Below are 25858 nucleotides of genomic sequence, written 5' to 3'. Positions count from 1 at the left end.
TTGATTCCAATGCTTTCTGTTGCTTTTAATAGGAATGGGTGTTGTATTTTATCAAAGGATTTTTCTGCATTTTTCTATGATATTTTTTTTGTTTTTTGTTATTTATATGATCATTTATGCTAATATTTTTGCTAGCATTGAACCAGCACTGCATTCCTGATATAAATCCTACCTGATCTTTGTGATATGTTACTGTAATCTCATTGCTAGTATTTTATTTAAAATTTTTGCATCAGTATTCATTAAGGAAGTTGGTCTAGATTTTTCTTTCTCTATTTTTGCTCTCTCTGGCTTAGATATCAAACCTATATTAGTTTCATAAAAGGAATTTGTTAGGATTTCTTCTTTGCTTATTTTTTTTTTCAGATAATATATGCAGTATTGAGATTTATTGTTTCTTAAATTTTTTTGTAGAATTCACTTGCAATCCATATGGTCCTGGAGATTTTTTCCTAGGGAGCTCATTGATGTCTTGTTCAATTTCTTTTCTAAAATAGAGTTATTAAAGTATTCTATTTCATCTTCTGTTAATCTAAACAATTATTATTTTTGTAAATATTTATCTATTTTACTTAGACTATAGTTTTACTGGCATATAATTCAGAATAACTCCTAGTCATTGCTTTAATTTCATCTTCTTTGGTGGTGCATTCACCCTTTTCTTCTTTAATACTAGCAATTTGGTTTTCTTCTCTTTTCAAATCAAGTTAACCAATGATTTACCTGTTTTGTTGGGTTTTTTTTTCATAAAACCAGCTTCTAGCTTTATTTGTTAATTTAATATTTGTTTTGTTTTTTCTTTCAGTTTTGTTAATCTCTCCTTGGAGTTTTAGGATATTCATTTTGGTGTTTAGTTGGAGATTTTAATTTAGTATTTTTCTAGGTGTTTTTTTTTAAGTTTATCTGTCCAATTCATTGATTTGCTCTTTTTCTCTCTTATTGATGTGTATATTTAAAGATATAAGTTTTCCCCTAAGTACTGCTTTGGCTGAATCTCATAAATTTGTCTCATTATTGTCATTCTCTTTAATGAAATTATTGATTATTTCTATGATTTTTTTTCTTTGACCTCATTCTTTAGTATTAGATTATTTAAATTCTAATTAATATTTATTTTATTCCTATTAATTTTTAATACAAGCAATTTCTACTCTTCTGTGGCCCTTTATTCAATGTAATTTTTATTTCATTATGGTCCAGAAAGGGTATATTTAGTATTTCTGCACTTCTGCATTTGACTGTGAGGTTTTTATGCCCTTATAAATAGTCAGGTGTTTTTTTTTTTGAGGTACCATGTACAGCTGAGAAAAAGGTATTCTCCTTTCTTTTCTCATTCATTTTTCTCCAGAGATCTGTTGTATTTATCTTTTATAAGATTCTGGTCATCTTCTTGACTTCTTTCTTGTTTGTTTTCTGTTTAGATTTATGTAGCACTGAAAGGGGAAAGAGGAGGTTTCCTACTAGTATAGTGTTACTGTGTATTTCCTCCTGTAATTCATTTAACTTTTCCTTTAAGAATTTGAGTAATAGGGGCAGCTAGGTGGCACAGTAGATAAAGCTCTGGCCTTGGAATGAGGGGGACCTGAGTTCAAATCCAGCCTCAAACACTTAACACCTACTACCTCTGTGACCTAGGGCAAGTCACTTAACCCCGATCGCCTCACCAAAAAGCAAAACAAAAAAAAAAAAAAGAATTTGAATGATAAATCAGTTGGTGCATATATGTTTAGTGTTGGTTTTAGTTATTTGTCTATGACATCTTTTAGCAAAATGTCGTTTCCTTCCTCATCCCTTTTAATTAGGTCTGTTTTTGCTTTTGCTTTGTCTGAGACCGTGATTGCTATCCCTGTTTTTTTTTCTTTTTAAACTTCAAGTGAACCATAATAGATTCTTCTCAGTCCCTTATTTTAACTCAGTCTGTGTCTGTCTGTTTCAAGTGTGTTTCTTGTAAACAACATACTGTTGGATTCTGGTTTCTAATCTATTCTGTTCTGTGCTTGTTTTATGGGTCAGTTCATCCCATTCACATTCACAGATATGATTACTAACTGTGCATTTCCCTCCATCCTATTTTCTTCTTTTTATTCTTCTCCCTCTCTTTTTATCCTGTCTCTCCTCTAAGGTGTTTTGCTTCTGACCTTCTTTTATCTGCCCTCCCTCTTATCCTTTCTCTCTGTCTTCCCTGTTGGGTAAGATAGATTTCTTTCACTAATTGAATATATATACATGTTTTTTTTCCCACTCTGAACCAATTTAGGTGTGAGTGAGGTTCAAGCATTATCATTCCCATCCTACCCCACTGTAAAAGCTCTTCCTTGAGCACCTCTTTTATGTGAAATAATTTTCCCCATTCTTCCTCTCCTTCCCCTCTTCTCCCAGTACATCCCTCTTTCTCACTTATCCATTTTTTAAATATCATCCCAACATAATCAATTCATTCCAATGCCCTGTTTCTATGTAGAATCCTACTAACTGCCCAAATAATGATAAAGCTCTTAGAAGTTATCATCTTCCCATATAGAAAGGTAAACAGTTTAACCTTATTTAGTCCCTTATGATTTTTCTTTGTTTATTTTGTTTTTATATTTCTCTTAAGTCTTGTATTTGAAAGTGAAGTTTTCTAGTCAGTCTTTTCATTGGGAATGCTTGAGCATCCTCTATTTTGTTAAATGTCCATTTTTCCCCTTGAAGAATTATACTTAGTTTTGTTATAATTCCAGCACTTTTGTCTTCTGGAAGAAGGAATTTCATATTAGCTCTTCTCAGCAATGCAAGGGTCTAAGACAATTCCAAATTATTCATGATGAAAAATACTATCCACATCCAGAGAAAGAACTGTGGAGTCTGAATGCAGATTGAAGCATACTTTGCTTCACTTTAACATGGTAGCTGCTAAATCTTGTGTAATACTGACTGTGGCTCCATGGTATTTGAATGGTTTCTTTCTGACTGCTTGAAGTATTTTCTCTTTGACTTGAGAGTTCTGGAATTTGGCTATGAGATTCTTGAAAGTTTTTATTTTGGTATCTCAGGAAGTGAACAGTAGATCTTTTCAATTTCTGTTTTAGCCTCTGGTTCTAGGATATTGGGACAGTTTTCCTTGATAATTTCTTGAAATATGATTTGTGCACTCTTTCTCTGGTCATGCCTTTCAGGTAGTCCCAATAATTCCTTTTTTTCCTTTTTACTATTTTTATTGTATGTGTGTGTACGCAATTTATTTTTAGTTTTGAACATTCACTTCTATAAGATTTTGAGTTCTGAATTTTCTCCCCCTCCCCCAAGATGGTGTGCAATCTGAAATAGGCTATACATGTACAATCATATTAAAGATATGAATGAGAGAATTAAAGAATTAGAACCAAAGGAAAAAACCATGAGAAAGAAGAAACAAAAAAATGAGAGAGAAAATAGTATGCTTTGATATACATTCAGACTCCATAGTTCTTTCTCTGGATGTGGGTAGCATTTTCCATCATGAGTATTTTGGATTTGTTTTAGATCCGTGCATTGCTAAGAAGAGCTAAATCTATTAAAGTTAGTCATCTCACAGTGTTGCTATTTCTGCATACAATGTTCATCTGGTTCTGCTTATTTCATTCAGCATCAGTTCAAGTAAGTCTTTCCAGGTTTTTCTGAAGTGCGCCTGGCACTCATCATTTCTTATGGAACAATAGTATTGTATTACATTCATTCATATACCACAGCTTGTTTAGCCATTCCCCAATAGATGGGCAGACCCTCAATTTCCAATTCTTGGCTGCCACAAAAAGAGCTGCTATAAATATTTTTTTACGTGGATCTTTTTCCCATTTTTATGATCTGTTTGATTCCCAATAATTCTTAAGTTATATCTCCTTGATCTGTTTTCCAGGTCAGTTGTTTTTCTGAAGAGATATTTCACATTTTCTTCTATTTTTTTTTTCATTTTTTGGACTTTGTTTTATTATTTCTTGATGTCTTAGGGAATCATTAGCTTATACTTGCCCAATTCTAATTGTTAAAGAATTATTTTCTTTGGTGAGCTTTTGGACCTCTTCCTACATTTGGCTAGTTCTGCTTTTTAAGGAGTTATTTTCATCAGTAAAGTTTTATACCTCTTTTCCCCTTTGTCCAATTCTTAAGGTGTTATTTTCTTCAGTATTTGTGTGTGTGTGCCTCTTTAGCCAAGCTGTTCATGGTCTTTTTGTAATTTTCTTCCTTTGCTCTCATTTCTTTACTCAATTTTTCTTCTACCACTTTTATTTGGTTTTGAAAGTCATTTTTTAATTCTTCCAGAAATTCTTGTTGGGCTTCTGTTCAGTTCACTTTTTTTTCCTTTGAAATTTTGCTTATAGCTGTTTGACTTTATTGTCTTCTGAGTTTATGTCTTGCTCTTCCCTGTTACCATAGTAGCTTTTTTTTTATAGTCAGGTTCTTTTGTTGTTGTTGTTGTATGCTCATATTTCCACCCTATTTCTTGATTTTTCAATTTTATGTTAAAGTTTGGCTCTGTTTCTTTTGTGCTAGAGTTGGGGAGGGCACTTTCCCAAGCTTTAGGCTTTTTCACACTACTGTTTTCAGAGTGCCTTCTGAGGGTTTGGAAGTTTTTGGTGCTTCCAAGGTGGTGTGATATGGGGAGAGGTGTGGTCACTGCTGTCCTGCCTTGTGCTCTGGGCCTTGCCCAGGAAGGTCCCTGAACCCTTGGGATTTCAATCAGTAATATTTCTCAGGGCCCCTCTGCCCTTGGGACTGGAAATAATACTGTTCCTCAGATTTCCCTGATCCCTTGGGACCAGAAGTGATATTATTCCTCAGGGTCCCTGATCCCTTGTGACGAAAACCAATATGGCTCCTCAGGACTCCTGCTCCCTCTTGACAAAAAGTGCTTCTGTCCCCATCAATCAGTTCTACCCCTGGTATTTGATTCATGTAGGCTCCGGACTGGTCTCTACTCCCGTGTCATAGATCTTTTTTTCTGACCTCCTAAGTTGTCTTGGCCTGGAAGAATGTCTCACTCTGACCTTTTGCTGCCTCTACCATTCCAGAATTCAATTAAAAGTGACATTTTAAAATGGTTTGAACAGGAACATTGGGAGAGCTGTGCTGAGTGCTTTCTCTGTTCTTCCACCTTAGCTTTTCTCCCAGACGTCTTCCATACTTTTCTAAAGTTCAAGGCCTATTACATTTTGGTGTCTCCTTGCCTTACCAGCCTCCTTGTATATTATTCTCTAGCCAAATTGAATTCCTCTTTACCCCCTGAACACACACAGTGGCTCTCATACTTCTTCACAGCTGTGAAACAGGCAAAAAAAAAAACCCAGCTAAGTCTTCCGGATGTGTTTCTCACCTCATCTGCATAATGATTCCAAGTTAGTCAAGTCCACTAGTATTTATTAAGCACTGCCAGAGGGCCAGTCACTGTCTCCCAGCTGGGACTACAGAGAAATGCAAAAACAGCCCCTTCCCTCAAGGATCTCACAGTTCAATGTGGGAGACAACATGCAAACAATCATGTACATACAAGACACATATAGGGTAAATTGGAGGTAATCTCAAAGGGAAGGCACTAGCACTGAGGGGGATGGGGAAAGGCCCCTTGTGGAAGGTGGGGTTTGAACTGAGACGTGAAGGACGCTAGTAGGCAAAGATGAGGAGGGAGAACATCCTAGGCATGGGGACAACTAATGGAAACCTACAGGAGGAAACAAATGAAGAGTCATATGGCTAAGTACCAGCAAGGAGGCCAGAGTTACTGAGCTGTGAAGTAGATGGAGGGGATACAGTGTAAGAAGACTAGAATGGTAGGAAGGTTGTAAGAGGCTTGGGGAATTTTTCCCCAGTCGCAATTTTCTTGGCTGCCTACCTCCACCTTTCTTTCCCTATGTTTTGTGCTTATTGATGTTTTTCCTAGCTCCTATTTGCCTTCCCTCCCAAGCCCTTCCCAACCAGCTCCCCCTCCAGCCCCCCCCAAAAAGATTGAAAGAGTAAAGAGATTCATCCATAAGTCTCTTATGTAGTGGGAAACACACCTTCTTCTTGAAACCTTTCAGACCAAGCCATCCACCTCTTGTAAAATTCTGTTAATGTAAATTTAAAGTAACACCTCCCCAATCTCAACTGACACCTTTTGATTGTGTGACCCTGGGAAGGTCAGTTAACCTATCAGTGCCCCTGATGGGGTAAACCCTGATAGGATAAGACATTAAATTGTGGAAAAGTTGCTGATCTGCATTGGTTGAAAGACTGTCCCCTCCCCTGGAGTTCTACGTTGAAGAAACCAAAAGTATCAGACCAAAACAAAACTGCAGAACAAATTGTTTTCCTTGGTATCCAGCAGAGATGTATGCATTGGGTTGTTATTTGATGAAATGTCTCCAATAATAATTTCTTTGGTTTTGGATTATCCACTGTCATTAGTAATAACATATTTATATAGTGCTTTAATGCTGACAAGGCAGGTTCCTCCAACAACCCTATTAAGTAGGTAGTATTATCACCTCATTTTACAGATAAAGAAGGTGGCAAGACAGTCAATGTCAGATCCAGAACTTGAATCCAGGTTCACCCCAATTCCAAGTCCAGTGTACTTGCCACTATACCACACTGTCATATATTAGAACAGATGATTGAGAACCACCTGAATGGGAACTCATGTAATTAAAAACATCTTCCTCTGTAGTGTGTTCCCAACTAAAGAGTATCTAATTAATTTAATTCCACTCATGTTGAAATTATTTTTAGAGAAATGTTAAATTTTATCATCATTTAATATTTCATGTTTTGAATTTTATATATTTTGAGGAATTAACCTTTGTGGTTTATGTGCTTGAATGCTTAATTATTGAAAGTCTGATATATAGTTGTTAGGTCTTCTGAATGAATGGTTAGATATTAAGCATATCATCTTAGCAACTGTTTGAAGGATAGCTTGGAAAGCAAAGAAACTAGAGACAGAGAGACTAATTTCAATAGGAAAGTCGAGGTTGTATATAACAGGCAGGACTAGAGACTATGTTAATGGAAAAGGGACAGAGGTGAGAGTGAGAAGAGAGGGGTAGGACTGAAACTAGTTGTATATGGGGGTAGAAAGGGAGTGAAGAGTTGGGGATAATTCTGAGATTGCAAACTTGAATGACAAGAACACAGTGATGCCATCAACAGAAATAGAGAAATTTGAGGGAGGGATGTGTTTGGGTAGGATTATATAATGAGTTTCAGTTTGTACATATTTAGTTAGAGATGCCTCAGGCAATTGATAACACAGGATTAGAGTTCAGGAGAAAAATTAGAAATGGATTTACATACACACACACACACATACATATAAGAATCATCTCCATAGATATGATAATTAAATCTCTGGGAGCTTATGAGGTCATCAAAGAAGAGGATATAGAGAAAAATGAAAAGAGAGCCCAGGACCACAAGGGATATCTGAACTTAGTGGGCAGGAAAGGGAAGCTGATACAGCAAGGGAGATTGCTATTGTTTCATTACTAGCAAATTCCATATCTTTGTGATTAAAGCAGTAGAATAAAGAACATGAAGGATATACTCTCCAGCTTATAGTTATTTCCATGTGTTATAATAAATTTTCATCAGATGTTGGGAAACAACAGGTATGTGCTAATAACAAGTGCTACTTATTCCAAGGAATTAGTGATGTGTGATGTCACATATCTGACTAATGGCTTGTTTAACAACATCTGTAACAATTTCCTCCCTAGTCAGTAAATTCCATATATTCTGTTCCGTTCTTGAAACGGAACATCCTCTCCAGAAACATTTAGTCCCATAGAGCTTTGAAGCCTCAGATGTTTTTGGAAGTTAAGGGTTAAGAAAGATCAGTGCTTGAGTTGAAACATTGTGATTCTAAAGTAATATTGTTCTTGACCAGGATTGAGGGGTTGGAGGAAACAACAAAGATAACTCCAGAATTCCCTTAGATACATTATTAGAAAACTGGAGAAGATATGAAAGGTAACTGCATAGAACAGAAAAAGTTGGAGAAAATTCAGATCCATAAAATATGTGCTCTTGTTCCTCTGAATTCTTCTTGTTTGGCTGTGGACAGTTCCCAGTAGCTGCTCTCTTTTCCGTCATGGAAACAGCTGCCTAAGAGCAGCAGTAGACGCGATATGTCTCTTAAAGGGCTGACTTGGCCTTAGTTAGAGAGGGTCAGTGGAAAACATCCACCAGTTTGGGGGCATGATGTGCCAGTGGCTAGTTTTGCTCCTTTTGGACACAGTTGTAATCCCTTTCTGAGTCAGAAATTTCTTAGATGAGAAACTCTGTCCTTCTACAAACTCTAGGATCTAGAGATATCTTAAAGACCTGAGGTGAGGGAACATAGGGCCAAAATTTTCTGATTTCTTTGTTTAGTAGAGACTGATAGGAAACCAGGTGTATCTGTATTAAGGTTGGGCAGTCTAATTGTTAATTCACATGTAAACCATCTCCTAAGCTCCTTACAGGTAATTTCTGCAGAACTTTGTTCACCTTGGTGGCCTACAGTACTTGGACAGATTTGTGAGGGACATGGCCAACAAACAATGGTTAAGTGGCAGTATTAGTCTGTACATCATTTTTATTTTAAAAACCCTGCAAGTTCTTGATAGCTACAGATATCTTAAAAGATTTTCCCTCATCTTCTTCCCCTGATCTCTTCTGGCCCAAATAAATAGTTCTGTGACTTTGTAGATGGGTTCTAAGACAGGACTTGGAGAAAAAGGGGCAGCTAGGTAAAAAAGTGAGTAGAGCACTGGGCCTGGAGTCAAGAAGATCTTGACATTCAAATGTGATGTCTGACACTTAGTAGCTGTGTGACCTTGGGCAAGTCACTTAACTGCTGTTTGCCTCAGTTTCCTCATCTGTAAAATGGGAGCAAAAATAGTACCTTCCTCTTTTTGTGAGAATCAAATGAGATAATAATTGTAAAGTACTTAACAGAGTGCCTGGTACATTTGTTGTTGCTGTCATTCAGTTATTTCAGTTGTGTCCAACTCCTCATGACCCCATTTGGGGTTTTCTTGGCAACATACAGGAAGGGTTTGCCATTGCCTTCTCCAAGCTGATTTGAAAGATGAGGAAACTGAGGCAAACAGTAATAAGTGACTTGCTCAGGGTCACACAGCTATTAAGTGTCTGTGGCCAGATTTCCGGATTCCAAGCCCATTGCTCCATTCATTGCACCACCTAGTTGCCCCACCTGGTACTTAGTAAGTACTATGTAAGTGTTAAGTAGTAATAATAGTAATAGAATACCAGCTCCTGGTCTTTGGGGTATTCATACAATGCAAAGGATAGCACCTGAGTTGTCCCTGACTGATGTGTCTTCCACTCATCTTCCTTCTGGTTCATGATGATGTTGTTACAATGATGTTAAGGATCTAGTAAGCATGAAGAGCTGCAGTTCACAATCTTCATTTTCTTGGATAATATTGATAAATAGAAGTGAAGGGTCAGATGAACAATAATATTTATAATAGTAAATGACGCTTGTGTATCACTTTATAATTTGTGAGACAATAATAGTGATTATAGTAACTCAGATTTGTATATCATTGTATAGTTTGTGAGTTGTCATTGCTTGTCCTTCGTTCTTGAAGAAGACCATGACATCAGGAAGGTGATATCATGCCGTGCAAGTGAATTGGATTTAAGCAAGGGAGGGCCATACAAAGTCACCAGCCTTACTCTCTCCTCTGGAACCATCTGAGTTCAGTGGTAAGATATAGATCAGGATGACTGGAGATGGCCCTCATAGTTTGTGAGACAATTTTACATATATTATCTTATTTGAGCTTAACAGCACCCTCTAAGACAGGCATTATGGGTGTTATTTTCCTCTTATTTACAATTTTTAAAACTTGCTTCCTTATACCCAAACCCTATATTATTTACACCATCTGCCTCTTTCACTCCTTTTCATAGGCTGCTGAACAGAACTAGAGTTCCTACAGCCATGCTAATTGGGTTCATTACAAATTTGTTATCTAATCTTTTGAGCCTTCACTGTAGCCAAGCTGTCATTTTACTCATCCCTAATTGATTCTCTATCACATTCTCCCCAGCAACTGTTCCCAGCCATCTCTTTTCTCCTCTAGTCCCCCATACCACCTTTCGTCCCCACCCTCTCAGCTGAGATCTTCAATTGATGCTATAATAAGGAAATAGAAGCCCTCTACCATAAGGTCCTTCCTCTCTACACCCAAAAATCTCTTTATATCATTCTCCATTCTCCTCTTCTTCCCTGCAGTGTGTTGACAGTAGGAACTGAAGATAGCCACCCAAAGCCCCAGGAAATTTTCATCAGTCTTATGACCAGCTCATCACCCATCCTCAGGATGACTTTGTTAAATCAAAGGCAAGGAATGCTCCCTTTCTCAATCTAACAATGATTTGTTTTATGAGGAATAGGGCCTCCGATCGATAATTAATACAAATACAAGGCTTGCATGTCCACAGTGGCAGAAACAACTATTGCCTGAGGGCCAGAATTTGTCTGGTTAAGTTTGGGGTCCTTTATAAGTCTGACTGCAGTGAGAATCTCTGACCTACATAAGTATGTCACATAGGCTCTTGATTGTCTGTCCTGATTCACTCTCAGAGAGTTGTCAGCCAGGTACTACAACAAAACAAAACAGAGAAAACACATAAGAGCCCTCAGACCACCAGAACCAAGCCACAGCACCATTTCTTGGAGTATTTCCTTTCTCCCTCTTCTAACACACTGATACTGACTAGCCATTGCAACTATACTTTTGAACCTAAGGTGGCTTAATTTAAAAATGGAGACGGTAGTCCTTGTACTCTCTTATCTCACTTACCTCTTTTATCTGTTGCAGAAATCAAATCTCTTATGTTCATTTTTTCTTGCCATACAATAAATAATATTCCATTACATTCACACACCCTATTTTGTTTTACCATTCCTCATCTTATGAATGCCTATTTTGCTTCCAGTTTTTAACTACTACAAAGAATGCTACTATGAATATCTTGTATATGTGACCTTTCTTTCATTAACTTTCTTGGATATATGTCTAGTAGTGGAATCAAAGGCTAAGATAGATAAAACAGAGGAGTATCCCTTGCAATAGTAAGGTGCAGCTTGTTAGCAAGGGTTTCAGATATAGTTAACAGGACCACACCCCTATTAGCAAAATAGAACCTTTTGAGCAAACACATCAAAAAGATTGTTATCTAATTTTATCATCAAGGGTAAAGTAGTAATAATGATTTTTAGTCTCTGTCACATTATCAGCAAACTGGAAAGTGGTTCAACTTTTAACCCATTTTTGAAAAATATTGGAAACCAATCTGAAAATTTTAATTTAGTCCATCTCTCCCAATTATCACTAATCAAAGACTTTAAAAAATTAGATTTAATCTGAAAAAAGAAAAACAGGGTGTGGATGAGAAGGAATCTTGTCAAAACAAAACTATAATCCATAGTAGTAACACTGTATTTCTCTGATGTACTAGCTCTCACTGTCATAAATTGCATAATTCCTTTGACACCGATAAATATATGAAGGCTACTGGAATATGTAGACTGACAAATTTTTATTGGACTAATATTTTTTAATCCATATGAGTATAGGCAATTTAGAGGAAAAAAATAAATGAAATGTTTACAATCCAATTATAGGATTAATTATAGATAATTTAAAAAATATGTAAGTGTATTCGGTGAAACCTAACTTAAAGAGAAAATCCCGAAGAGCAAAAAACAAAAAAGCAATTACTTACTCTAGGAAGGAATAGTTTATGGGAAAAGGCCCCACTGTCAGAGATTTCTGAAGTCATTTCTTTGTCCTTTTGGGTAGAAACATGTAGCATCCAGGGAAAAAAACGACATTTGACAGCACACAGCAATGCATAGTCCAAAGCTCATAATTTTCATTCTCATTTTAACAGCCTTAAATGTCTTCCAGTGCCAAAAAACAGAGAAAATGAGATTCTTGAACCTAAAAATTAGACTGATCTGAAGACCAGTTTATAAATTTTGTTTTTCATTCCAAGATGTAGATTCCGAGTGTCCATAAAGGTGTTATTTGAGTGAATTTAAATGTTTTGACAGGGTTACAAATCTTCGTTATTTGAAAAATGCAGTACCAAAAAGAAGGCAATTTTGCATAATCTGTTTTGACCTCAAGCATAATTGTTCACTTTGAAATCTGTTACTTATTTCAACACTTCAGAAGAACCATGATTTCATTCATCCCTCTGTTGATACAATCAAAAAGAATATTTTTATTCTCTACCTTAGTCTTTATGAGTTGCCGTGACAAAACAAAAACACAAAAACACAACCAAAAATACCTGTTACTTGGATCTGTTTTCTAATGAGTAGCCTTTCTCCTCTTAGCTAGACTTGAATGACAGACACAGGTCCTGGCCCTTGAAGCCTGGGTAAACCTATCAGAGTTCACACAACTAGCACCCTCATTTATAGAGGAGGAAGCTGAGATCCAGAGAGGCTGCGACTTGCCCAAGATAACACAGTAGCGGAGCCAGGACTAGCATTCATGACTTCAATTTCTAATCCAAATCTCATTAATTTTTTTAGTCAAAGAGAAAATTCTCTTTTTGGACATTAAAATATTTACTGCATCCTTGCATTTCAGCAAGAATAAGTAGCAATAAGCTTAGTTTTATAAGGCATCCCCTCAGCTTTCTTTCTTTTTTTTTTAAATAGGTTTAGTTTTTATTCTGAATTTTACAAACACTGAGTAAAATAAGTGTTTCCATGTATGTTGTAGAAAAGAAGATTTTGCATGAAACTTCGAATTTCAATTATGTAGAGCTTGCTTTTCCTAGTGTTCTTTCCATTATATGTGTTGCCCTCCCCAAGCCTTATAAATTCATCCTCTTGAACCATAAATTCTAAAGTATAAAATTCGTTCCAGTAAGGTGATGAAGAATCCAGCTGTCACAATGAAATGTTATCACCTTTAATATAATGTTTTAATAGGGCCAGAATTTTAGTTACCTTAAAATATAAACAGTTAATGAATCTCAAAATTCATGCTAGACAATATTCTACTATCATATGGGCTCGTGAACAACTTTACTGTTGTTTATCAAACTTATAATCAGCTATAATACTTTCTATCTTACACTATTTTAGATTTCCAAAGGGTTGGAGAGACCTCAGCTAATTTTTATACAGAATTGCTCATAACGAAAAGTTATTATACACACAGACACATGTAAACTGAGTCTTAGCGAAATTTTTCATCTACATTTGCAAGATTAAAGAATCTCAGCCGTATCCTCAGGGTTCTTGCTTGTTTTTCTTTTTCCCCAGTCTCCAGGAGTTGCAGTGCATTGGAAAAGTCCAGACATAGATGCATGAGTAATTTGGGGAGAGGCTTGCTTATAGAAAAGAGTATTTAAAAAGTGTTCATTAGGGACATAACAACTGAACTGTACCTTGAAAGAAAGATTTCAATAGAGGTGCAGGTGTGGAGGATTTAGAGGTAAAAAGAGAGTTGGACTAGATAATCTCTAAGATCCATTCTTACTCTAACAGTCTATGATTGTACTTCATACTTTGCCTAGAGCTTATCTATCAGTCTTTTCTCATTGTTTTAAAGTCAGTTGATTTCAGTTTACATTTAAATGATGTAGACATTTTCATCAGTGCCACTGAGGCAGTAATATTTTGAAGTAAGGTGAAAGATGGGAAAGTAGATTTCTTATCAGAATGAAAAGATTAAAAGCTGTTAACTATAGTAATTTACTCACTTTTTTCAATTAAGTTCAAGTGCACAGACACACACAGATCTATATACATATCTTGGGTTAACAGTAGCTCCTGCTAGTATAGTCTCACCTTCACGTTATTTCTGGCATTTATCCAGTTAGCTTCTTTTTCCATACTGTTAATATGTGCCAAGGTTTCCATTTAATTTCAATAAGATTTAACACTTGTAAATGGTCTTAATTTGCTTGGTATAACCATTTGGGTTAACAGATGTGCCATTTTCCCATTTACAAAATGTCTCTGCCAGATATGTGGAAATTTAGCCAAAGGGAAATGAAAAGTCTCATATGTCTGATCATCTTCCCAAATATAGGTTTTTGAAATTAAGTCCATTTAAGACTCAATTTTTTGCTTAACAATTTACATTTTATTATGTTGAGTAGAAGTAGAAGTAGTCTGAGTTTATCACCTTTTGCTTAGACTATTGCAACAGACACCTAATTGGTCTCCCTGCATTAAGTCTGTCCCCACTCCAAACCATTCTCAACATAGCTGCCAAAGTAATTTTCCTTAGGTATAGAAATCTGACCACATCACTCCCCTACTTAATCAGCTCCAATGCCTCCCTATTGGCTATGATGGGGTAATAATGATGATGATGATAATAATAATAATAATAATAACTAGCATTTATGGAATGCTTTAATGTTTAGAAAGTGGTATGAATACATTAGCTCATGTGATTATAATACTTAGAAGCAGTGAGGTATCACAGTGGATAGAGTACTAAGCCTAAAATGAAAAAGTCCAGAGTTCAAATCCCAGCTCAGACATTTACTAGTTGTGTGATCTTAATCAAATCACTTGACCTCTGACTCAATTTCCCCAACTATCAAATAAGGGTAATAACAGTACCTACCTCCCAGTATTGTAATAAGGATCAAATGAGATAATGTTTATAAAGTACTTAGCATAGTATCTGGCACATAGTCAGCATTTAATAAATGCCAACCCAGATCTCCTAAGTTCTAGCCCTGCATCAACAACTGTCCATTGGCCAGAGTTTTTTCCAGTCCTGTCTGAACTTTGTATTTCCCTCAATATCTTGTAAAGTATTCTGCACTTAATAAACAGTTGTAAAATTGAATTGAATTGAGAGCACTTGTAGCAGTTGATTCCCTAAGTCCTAACCTGCTTCAGGCTGAAATACACCCTGGGTGACTTCCTGGCTTCCTAAGCAGCAGCTCTCCAAACCCCAGCCCCCAACTTATTTCTAGATAAAGTAAGAGGTTATCAGGATGATATATACAATTAGCAGACAGTTGGTTTTATTTTTTGTTTTTTACAAATTCCTGAAATAGAATTATTTCCCTATGATTTAATGCTACTTAGCCAAGCATCCTATTATTTTTACTAATGCTCAGTTTATCCCGACTTTTTTCTAAGGCCAAGTGTCTCCTATCAAAACAAAGGGGAAAATGTCTGCAAATAAGTCAGACCCCTCAATTCAATTGATTACCTATATAGTATAGAATATTTGTCTCAATTATCACCTTCCTTATACATCTAGAGTCTTGGCATTTATGTAGGCAGTGTTTTTTAAGATAAGTTTTATATAAGTTTTAAAAAACACAACAGGAAAAGAGTGACAGAAGGGAATGGAATTATAGCTACGTGGACAGAAGGGCAAGCTGACATAGCACATTCTTGTAGTATGTCGAATTGCAGGAAGTACGCCTTCATTTCATGAACTAAAGCCACCCTCAGGTGCCAAAATTGAAATGAGAGGATGAATGTTGAATTTGCAAAGAACTTCTAAATCAAGAATCAGCTGCTTTCTGTTCTATGTATTTTTTGTTGTTTTTCTTCTATAGTTTATCACTGTAGGAATAAAAGTATTTGTCCTGTCACAACTCAAGAGATGGTATAATACAAGAATTATACAAATTAAAATAAGTATTATAACTTTCAGGACATATTTGTTATATTTTTACCCCTTCATTATAGTTGTCAAATATAGTTAAGGTTGGTGTTTTTTTAACTACCAATATTAATAAAAACATTTGCTTTTTGAAAGGTGGTTATTGTTTCTATTAAAACACTTTTCTTACCTCTAAGATAAATGGATGCCACTTATGAATCTAAAATTTAAAAAACTTAGTCTTTTTCAAATGGTCAGAATTTGCTAAGCTCCATATTCTTCATTTCCATGTGTAGAAATTGTCACTTCCAATAGTAAACATGGCAGTCCTTTGAAATGGTAGTAGATCTTTTTAAGAGCAGTCACTCTTAGAGACTGAAGACTTCAGGAACCTCCTGTAGGAACATATGGTGAATGGCATCATGCTGAAGTTCATATGTTTCAACTATAGTAATGGTATAAAAGAAGACTGGGAAGATCAGTATGGAAAGGGGTCGGGGGAGGTTATCAGATCATTCATAAAAGAATGAAGGTAAATCAGTGCATGGAAAAAGCAAAAGTTCAAGATCTCCAGGGCTAGCTGTGGGGTATTCAGTGGTTTTCTGTGTTAGACCTGCTCAAAGAATATTATCAGAGCTCCATAGCAGAAGAATATAAGAAGATAGCTTTCATCTGCCCAGTGACATTGTACTAATTAGAGTGTATACCCCAAGGGATTTCTGGGACCTTGCCATTTTTAAGTAGCTCATAGAAAAAGTATGTAACCCATGGCTCAGAGCTACAGCTCTGAGTTCATACATACCAGATTTAATCTTGGGGGTTTCTCAAAACGCAATCTAGGTTTTCCCTCCAAGAAAGTTGGAATTTGGCTTCAGCTCTTTCTTGGTCCATGAATCCCTCTGCTCAGTCCAGGAGCTCCTCTGATAGGCCCAGTTCCTCTGTAGGTCACTATCCTTTGCTGCCATTTTTTTATAAATAAAGGCAAAATAAGTCAAGATAAATAAAGGACAAAATGAATTTGAACCTTGGCAAGGAGAGAGAGCATCCATTCCAGAACAAAGGACTCATTGGAGTTAGCAATGAATTAGCCTGGACAAGGTAACCTCAACTCGTTGAAAAACCCAGGATGGATTTCAGGGAGGCCTTACTAGGTTGGTGTTTGGTGACATGAACTATTTGGTGACATGAGCTATTTGGTTTAACTGAATAATCTTCTCTTCAGAAAGACCTTGGGAGACTAGAGAAAGGTTACCAAAGGTATTATATCACCTGGAAGTTTGCATATCTAAAGCTGTTGATTGACAAGTCTACTGGGCCTCTATCAGGCATGCAGGCCACAAGTTTCTTAGAATGTAGACCCTAAGAAGGTAGGAACATTGGTCACCTGGCCACATCCAGAGGATTGCAGCTAGGTCTCATTTAGTGCTGAAAATAAATCCCATGAAATGATCACATTATTTGCATTTACATGGTGTATTTCTTTTGATCTGGATCCAATTGCCATATATTACATGATTATAACTGTGAATAGTGTAAATTTGAATATGTGAAAAGACTTGGAAATTCATTATTCACACTAGTTAGGAACTGGCTATATTGAAAGTTGAAGCTCTTTTGGAGTTTTGGTAGTATTTATGAGAAAGTTGGAAGAACTTCACCATCACTGCCAAGCCTCTCAGTGATCTTATTTGTGAATGTGTGGTTGAAAAGTACAAGTACAAGAGCAGAAAGGGACAATCTGAACTGAACTGAACCTTTTGACTTCTTCTGGAGATTGATGGGGTCAGAAATGTAATTAAACCTTTAAGAACATTTTTATCTACTTCATCTATATATCAGGGTTAACTTTTACCCATCCAGTCAAGCCCTTTCTGTTACACTGATGCCAGGTTAGATGGCTTGGGAAACCTATTGCATTTGCCATTAGTACATTAACTGGTAATAAACCTATGAACTTGTCTACAAGTTAAGGTTCTTGACTTTGAAATTAGGTATAATGAGAAGTTTGGGTGTATCTGAATAAAATTCACTTTCAGGTATGAACATACCACAACCTTGTGGGCATTTGTACACATATATGTATATGTGTATGAATCTCCTTAAAAGCACTAATACGATCTTATAATTAATCAGTCTTGATCTTCCTCGAAGATACTAAAGTGATTTTCCTATACAGGTTTTATTATCTCCCTTTCCTATATAGAAAACTTCTAATAATTTGTGATTTTAGGATCAAATATAAATTAAACTGACCTTGCCATTCCTTTCGCTGTGCCTTGACATCAGCTGTGCCTAATACCTGGAATGCATTCCCACCTCATCTTTACTTCTTAGAATCCCATGTTTTCTTCAAAACTATTTAAGCAGCATTTTCCAAATGAAACTTTTCCTAATCCCCACCCCACCCCCAGCTGCTAATGCAAAACCAAAACAAAACCAAACAACCCTTAAATTTCTTTTGAATATATTTTACATATTCTAGTTGGTATAAATATTCTCTTTCTGATAGAACTCGACTTTCTTGCCTTAAGGCAATTTTGTCTTCCTATCTCCTGTATCTAGCACACAGCAGGCACTTAATAAGTGCTTGTTGATTAATTGATTGATTACAGGAGATATTGCCAGGGGCAGCTAGGTGGCGCAGTGGATAGAGCACTAGCCCTGGATTCAGGAGAGAACCTGAGTTCAAATCCGGCCTCAGACACATAATACTTCCTAGCTGTGTGACCCTGGGCAAGTCACTTAACCCCATTGCCTAGCCAACAAACAAACAAAAAAACAGGAGATATTGCCATCCAGAGCTGGGTAGTGGCTATAATCAGCCAGTCACTCAGGAAACATTTATCACCTTTGAAGACTAATGTAGATACTGATCCCCTACTGCATAGGACCTTTTCATTAAAAATTATTTTGATGCTCCAAGTGGAGGTTAGAGGTGATCTGTAACACATAAGGAACAGGCCTACTAATGGAAGAGTCTGGAGGTTCCTCCAGGGCACATTATTAGAAGTAAATTATGTAACTTTAAGTTAATCCCCTGTGCTTTAATTGATTGTAGATGACTGGCATCAAGCTCAGATTAAGGATAAAAAGTTTATGAGAAGAGGTACATGCCAAGAGAAGAGGGTATAATCTTTGGGAATCAAGCCTATTTTCCCAAATGTGTGAACTGCTGTTAAGGGAGTGGCCAAAATTAGAGCTCTGCAATAGAATCCTGTATTTGATGGTAATTGACACTACATGAGATATGAGTAGGCAGTCAGTGCTGCCCCAGAACTAGCATTCCACAGCTGTGAACACCCTGCACAATGATTTTGGACACCTGGAACAAGAAACCTGGATCTGATGCAAAACAGGTTTTGCTAGCTCAGGATAGTAACAAATCTTTACTAGAATGGCAAAGCCTAATTTCAAAGGAAAGTGCTACCAATTTGAACTGCTTAATTGGAAAACATCAAAACTAGCAAGCTTTTGGAAATAACGAGCATAGACTTCTTGTCCCTGGAAGAAGCTTAGAGGAATAAGAGCATTATCCTTATGGTAACAGACTTCTTCACCCAGTCCACACTGGCCTACATAATCCAGAATTGAAAGGCTTACATAGTCACTAAGGTCTTAGGATCATAGATTTATAGTTGGAAGGAACCTTAAAAGATATTAAGTTAAAAAACCCTCGTTTTACAGAAGAGGAAACTGAGGCTATTCTAGAGGTAATTTTCAGTGTATGGTTCCCTGCCATGACTCATTTTGACCAAAGTCAAGATCTTGAGAGCAGGCTACTCAAGGAGAAATTTGTCAAGGATCAGGAAGTTTGGGATTATACCATAACAGACTCAAGGAGAGCCACAGTTAGAGCATTTTAATTATATTCTGAAAGTCTACTTGCTGATGCCCAAAAAGAAGGCTTGAAGTCATCATGTAGCTTTTCTAGTAAATGCCTATAATGCCACCAAGAATAGTGCCATAAACTTTATTCCATATATAATCCTTTGGAGTCTCTGCGAATATGCAGATTTAAAGATTTATAACAATATGTCACTCAGCTGAGAGGTCAGTTGATGGAAGTCCAACAAGGGTTCCCAAAGTGGGCAGTACAGTCCCCTGGGGAGCGATGGAATGATTGGAGTGGGGGCCACCAGTAGTAGCCTCAGGTACAATTGGGGGAGGAATAAAACTAAGGGGGCAGTGGAAGCATTAGAAAAGAAAATAGGAAAATTTTGAAAAACTGTTCATTTTTGTTTCATCTGTTGTGTAACAGAGTTAAAGTCATAGTGATTACATTATTTTCCAAATAAACACACAAAATGTAAGTTATAACTGATCAGTGGTCAAATCTGCTGACAGGTCTTAACAAGCAAGTGTTGGCAGGGGAATGTGTCATGTGTTGTCAGGAAGTCCAGCATGCATTGGTAGGAATTTGTGCATATAATGACTTGTTTACAGTATGTTACTATATGGTTACATGATGCAATATTGCATCATCAAAATTTCAATGCAGGGAAAAAACCAAGTTTACAATAAGTTATTACATATAACATGTGTCCCTTTTTAAAAAAAAAATTTTTTAAATGACTCAAATTTAAAAGAAAAACTGTTAAAGGGTTAAAGAAAGTAGATTTCCAGTGGACACTGAGTAATTTTTTTTTTGAAAAGGGGGCAGTAGGCCAAATAAGTTTGGGAACTTCTGGTCTACAATCTAGTTCTGATCTTGGCTCAGACAAGCATGAGGAAGAACCTGTAATTGTACATTACTTGAGTTACCATCAGAAACGTCATAGAATTCTGCTGCAAAATCTTGATTTCTAAAGAAAACACAAGATAGTGGACCATTAGAGTCCAAATACATTCAAAACAAACCACTGAAAGACAAAATAGAGCGAAGATGGCAGAGTAGAGGAAACAACTGGGTTCTCCCAACATTACAACATTAAAGTTGTTTAAAACAACTTTAAAATAATGCCTCAAATAGAATTCTGGGGTTGCAAAGCCAACAGAAGATTAAAATGAGACATTTTTCCAGCCCAAGGCAATGTAGGAGATCACAAGGAGAGGTCTATGACACTGGGGTAAGGGCTGGTCTGGAGCCCATGAAGCAAAAGCACCAGCTATGGGCCTTGGAGGCAGTGGCGGCAGCAGGAGCTCCAGGAACTCTCAAGCCAAAGATGGAAAGAGAATCTGGTAACTGGTCAGAGGAGATTCCAGAGTGCTAGCCCTGGGCACAGATCTAGACGCTCTTTGCCCAAAACCATTGCCTATTCCAAGTCACAGTTTCAGGGCAGAGAAAAGTATTTGCACTCCCAAAGGATCAGGGGCCCTAAGAAACAATATCACTTTCAATCACAAAGAATTAGGTACCCTGACTAACAGCATCTCTTGCAACTGTAAGGGATCAAGAACCCTTCCTAAGTAAGGACCAGAACACAGACCAAGAGAGCAGTGATTACATCTCTCTCCAGATCACAACACCTTGAAAGCACTGAAAATTTCCAAGTCCCAAGATCTAGTTCTGAAAACTAGCACTGTAAAAAAGCCTGAAGCTTGAGGTGCCATTCCCACCCCAGCAACAAAGCCCAACTTTAACATAAAGTTCAAAGTCCAGAAATAGGCTGGGGGAAAAAAAATTGAGCAAACAACATCAAAAAAAAACCACCTCACCATAAAAAGCCACTATGGAGTTAGGGAAGATCAAGATACAAACTCAGAAGAAGAAAATCAATGTTAAAACTGGTACAGACTGTTATAATAGAATAGTCTGAATAAGCCTCAAAGAAAAATATGAATTGGACACAAGCCAACGAGAATTCATGGAAGAGCTTTTAAAATGGTTTTAATAATCAAATAAGAATGTTAGAGAAAAAATTGAAAAAATAAATGAGAGTGATGCAAGAAAATTATGAAAAGACAATTAACAGCTTGGCAAAAGAGACACAAAAAAATACTCATGAAAATAACACCTTAAAAAAAATGAAATTAGCCAGATGGCAAAATAGGTACAAAATTTCACTGATGAAAATAACTCTTTAAAAAGCAGGATAGGCCAAATTAAAAAAAAAAAAAAGAGGCACAGAAGTTCACTGAAGAAAATAACTCCTTAAAAATTAATATTGGGCAAGTGGAAGCTAATGACCCCATGAGTCATCAAGAAACAATAAAGCAAAGCCAAAATAATGAAAAAAATTGAAGAAAATGTGAAATAATTTGTTGGAAAAAAACAGCTGACCTGGAAAATAGATCAAGGAGAGATAATTTAAGAATTATTGGACTCTCTCAAAGGCATGATCAAAGAAAGAGCCTACAAATCATATTTCAAGAAATTATAAAGGAAAACTGACCCAATTATCTTAGAATCAGAGGGTAAAATAAAATTAAAAGAATCTGCCTGTAATCTCATGAAAGAGATCCCAAAATAAAAACTCTTAGGAATATCATAGCCAAATTCTAGAGCTCCAAAGTCAAAGAGAAAATACATCAAGCAATCAGAAAAAACAACAACAACAACAACATTCAAATGCTATAGAGCAACAGTTAGAATCTCACAAGATTTAGCAGCTACCATGTTAAGGAAGCATAGGGCTTGGAATATAGTATTCTGGAGGGCCAGACAAACTAGGATTATAACTAAGAATAGGCTGAATAGGCTACCCAGTAACACAGTATAATCCTTCAAGGGAAACAATGAATATTTAATGAAATAGAGGAGTTTTCAGGCATTCCTGGTGAAAAGATCAGAGCTGAGTAGAAAATTTGACTTTCAGATACAAGACTCAAGAGAAGCATAAAAATGTAAACATGAAAAACAATTTATAAGGGACTCAATGAGGTTAAAATGATTACCTTTCTATGTGAGAAGAGGACACATATAACTCCTAAGAACTTTATCAATATTAGAGCACTTACAAGGGCTCTACTTAGAGCATGAGAATGAGTTAATTATGTTGCGATGATCTCAAAAAAATGGATTGGTATGGAAAAAAATGCACTGGGAAAAAGGAGAAAGGAGAAGAATGGGGAAAATTATCTAACATAAAAGAGACATGCAAGGAAGAGCTTTCATAGAGAAGAAAATGATGGGAGCTGAGGGTAGCCAATTCTTGAATCTTGTTTTCATCTGAATTTGTTTAAAGAGGGAAGAATATATTACATATATACATACATACATACTCGCTCGCTTGCACGCATGCACACGCACTTCAATTTACCCAACAGGAAAGTAGGAGGGGAAGAACAAAGAGAAAGGAAGGTATATAATAAAAGGGAAGGCAGATTAAGGGAGGCAGTGGTCAGAAGTAAAACAGACTGTTGAGGAGGAACAGGGTAGAAAGAGAAAAAGAAAAGGATAAACAGAAGAAAATACGATGGAGAGAAATGCAAAATTAGTAATCATAAACTGTGAATGTGAATGGGGATGAACTCACCCATAAAACGGAAGTGGGTAGCAGAATAGATTAGAAACCAGAATCCAACAATATATTGTTTATAAGAAACATACTTGAAACAGAGAGATACCCACCAAGTTAAAATAAGGGAATGAAGTAGAATCTGTTGTGCTTCAGCTGAAGTAAAAATGGCGACAGTAGCAATCATGACCTCAGACCAAGCAAAAGCAAAAATAGACTTAATTAAAAAGAGATAAGCAGGGAAACTACATCTCCACGAAGTTTATTTCCTCCTAAGGAAACAAAACTATGACTCTTTGCAGATGATGTGATGGTATACTTGGAAAACCCTAGAGAAAAAACTGAAAAACTAATTATAACAATTAATAATTTTAGCAAAGTTGCAGAAGGTAAATAAACCCACATGCATAATCAGCATCTCTATTTATCACCAATAAAACCCAGCAAGAAGAACTAGAAAGAGAAATTCCATTTAAAATAACTGCAGACATTATAAAATACTTGCAAGTCTGCCTGCCAAGACAAAGCCAGGGACTGTATGAGCACAATTACAAAACACTTTTCACATAAATAAACAGCTGGAAAAATAATACTCATGGGTAGGCTGAGCCAATATGACAAACATGATAATTCTACCTAAATTATTTTACTTATTCAGTGCCATAGCAATCAAAGAACTTTTATAGAGCTGGAAAAATAATAACAAAATTCATTAGAAGAACAAAAGATCAAAAATATCAGAAGAATCAAAGGGGGAAAAAAGTAAAAGAAGGTGGCCTAGCAGAACCAGATCTCTTAATTCATTTTATGGTCATACTGTATGTATTTTTGTATGTACTTGCTGCCTCTTCCATTAGAATGTAAGTTCACATGTATATGTAGGAATTGTTTCATCCTTTGTACTTATATCCACAATGCTAAGCATTTGGTGGGTGTTTTAAAACCCTTGATTCATTGATTGCTGCTTACTGAGAAACTTGGATTGACCACACTCTACATGAGCCTAAGCTTTGGTTCTGTATTGTGTCTTTTATATTGCTTCCATGAAAAAACTGGTTTTTTTTTCCTTTTAAACTTACTCCCTTTACCTCCCCAACTTATAGTTGAACATGAGTGAATTGATCTAATCCCTTTGTTTACTTCAGTGATTTGATGTACATTAACTGACAGTTCTGTTTTTTCTAAGAAAACTTTACTTTGTCAATATCACTTTATACTCATGTATATGTGTTCTGTCTTTATAGTGAGGAGCTCAAGAAAGAAGTCCGACTCCTAAAGCGAGAACTCTTAGCTGCAAAAAGAAAGAAAGAAGATGACACTTTTGCCAAACAAGCCGAAAAGAGAACGGAAGGTAAGATCCAGTATCAGTTATGGGTTCTTTCCTAACTTTAGTTGTCTTAAGAGTTTAAATCTGCTTATACCTTGTTTGGATAATAAGCAAGAGAAGGATTTCTATAAAGGATGTCTCTAAATCTGGTATTTTCTGAAAAGTCGAGTTAATTGCAAATGTTGTCATCACTATAGCCATCACTCTTGTTAATTGAGTATTAGTGTATAAAATATAGGCAATTGGCATAGTATATAACTGTGTTTACAGATGACTTGGGTTCAGATTCTGCCTCTGCTATTTAGGAACCAAAGGTAGTATGTAACCTTCAGCAAGTCACTTCTAAGTAGCAAATCTCCAGCCTTCAATTTTATTGCTCATCTATAAATGATGGGATTGGACTAGATGATTTCTAGGTCCCCTTCCAGCTTTTACTGCTGTGCATCACACTTTAAAAATTAAATTATGCTATTCTTTTAACTATATTTCATCTCAAAGGTAATCATGCTTATACACATTATTTTTGAGGATGTGAGTGGAAGCAATGGAGAAGGTGAAAAGAAGATAGACTCAGTTTAGCTTAAATAGAGCTTTATACGAGGAGAGTATGTAGCCTTAGGAAGTAATGGCCTCTCTTGCCAGAGGTCTTCATGCAGAGGTCACATGACTCAGGTGTATTTCATAAGAAGAGACTCTTGTTCCAGTGTGCATTAAACAAGATGACTTCCAGAGCCATTTGTGATTCTGTATATATTTGAGTGCTGATTCATTTACTTCTAAAACTGGCAATATTCACTTCTGTTTTGTTTTGTTTCTCCTTTTTGCAGTGGGATGTAAGTGTATTAGAAAATCTAAATGATGGTATTGAGAAACTGGTCAGTCATGTATAGCAATTTGTTTGTAAAAGTTTACTACATTCCCAAATATCTCATTTTTACTTTTGCTAAGCTAGAACATCTTTGGAGGAAGCTGTTTCACCAAAGAAAGAGTTTAATTTTGTCTAAAAATTCTTAAGCTATAAAGTTTGTTCATAATGAGTTTCCAAAACTTTACACAGTTTTGACTCCTTAACTTTATGTTTTCTTTTTACAAAGATGAATTGCCTTGTAATTCCAGTTAGTGTGGTGGGAGATTTGAGTCAGTTGCCTTTGATGCCATATGATAAATTTACTAGAATAGGTGTTCTCTTCTGCTAATAAATTCCTTATCTCTTTCGTGGTTCATACTGAAAGAGTGAAGTGAGAAAGTTTTAAAGAGCCAGCATAACTCATAGTTCAGTCATGTTCATTGCTGTTTCGCTTATTTAGTGGGAAGCATACTATATAACCACTGAAGAAATCATGGTCTTGAGATTTGGGACATGACTAAGAAGTCACCAGAATATATTTTGAACCAAATTAATCATGCATAATTGTCAGTTGTGTAAAAAACAGCTGGAAAAAAAATCTCATTCATCTCAAAAATGTAATGAAATGGCTAAGATTGTAATACAAACTTCCAAATTACAGGCCAGAATT

The 25858-nt window shown here is 36.2% G+C and overlaps 1 protein-coding gene across 1 annotated transcript in view; it reads left to right on the top strand.

Moving 5' to 3' along the window:
* Positions 1–25858, top strand: part of CWC27 (CWC27 spliceosome associated cyclophilin) — a 265435-nt gene that overhangs the window by 112336 nt on the left and 127241 nt on the right. Inside the window, exon 11 of the mRNA XM_021007224.2 lies at positions 24259–24365. Coding sequence (XP_020862883.1) covers positions 24259–24365 — 107 coding nt within the window. The remainder of the gene's footprint in view (positions 1–24258; positions 24366–25858) is intronic.

This window comes from Phascolarctos cinereus, unplaced genomic scaffold, assembly GCF_003287225.1.
Source record: "Phascolarctos cinereus isolate Bilbo 61053 unplaced genomic scaffold, phaCin_HiC Scaffold_4;HRSCAF=312, whole genome shotgun sequence".
Lineage (NCBI taxonomy): Eukaryota > Metazoa > Chordata > Mammalia > Diprotodontia > Phascolarctidae > Phascolarctos > Phascolarctos cinereus.
Note: the sequence above shows the minus strand (reverse complement) of the source record. Positions and strands in the feature narration are given on the sequence as shown.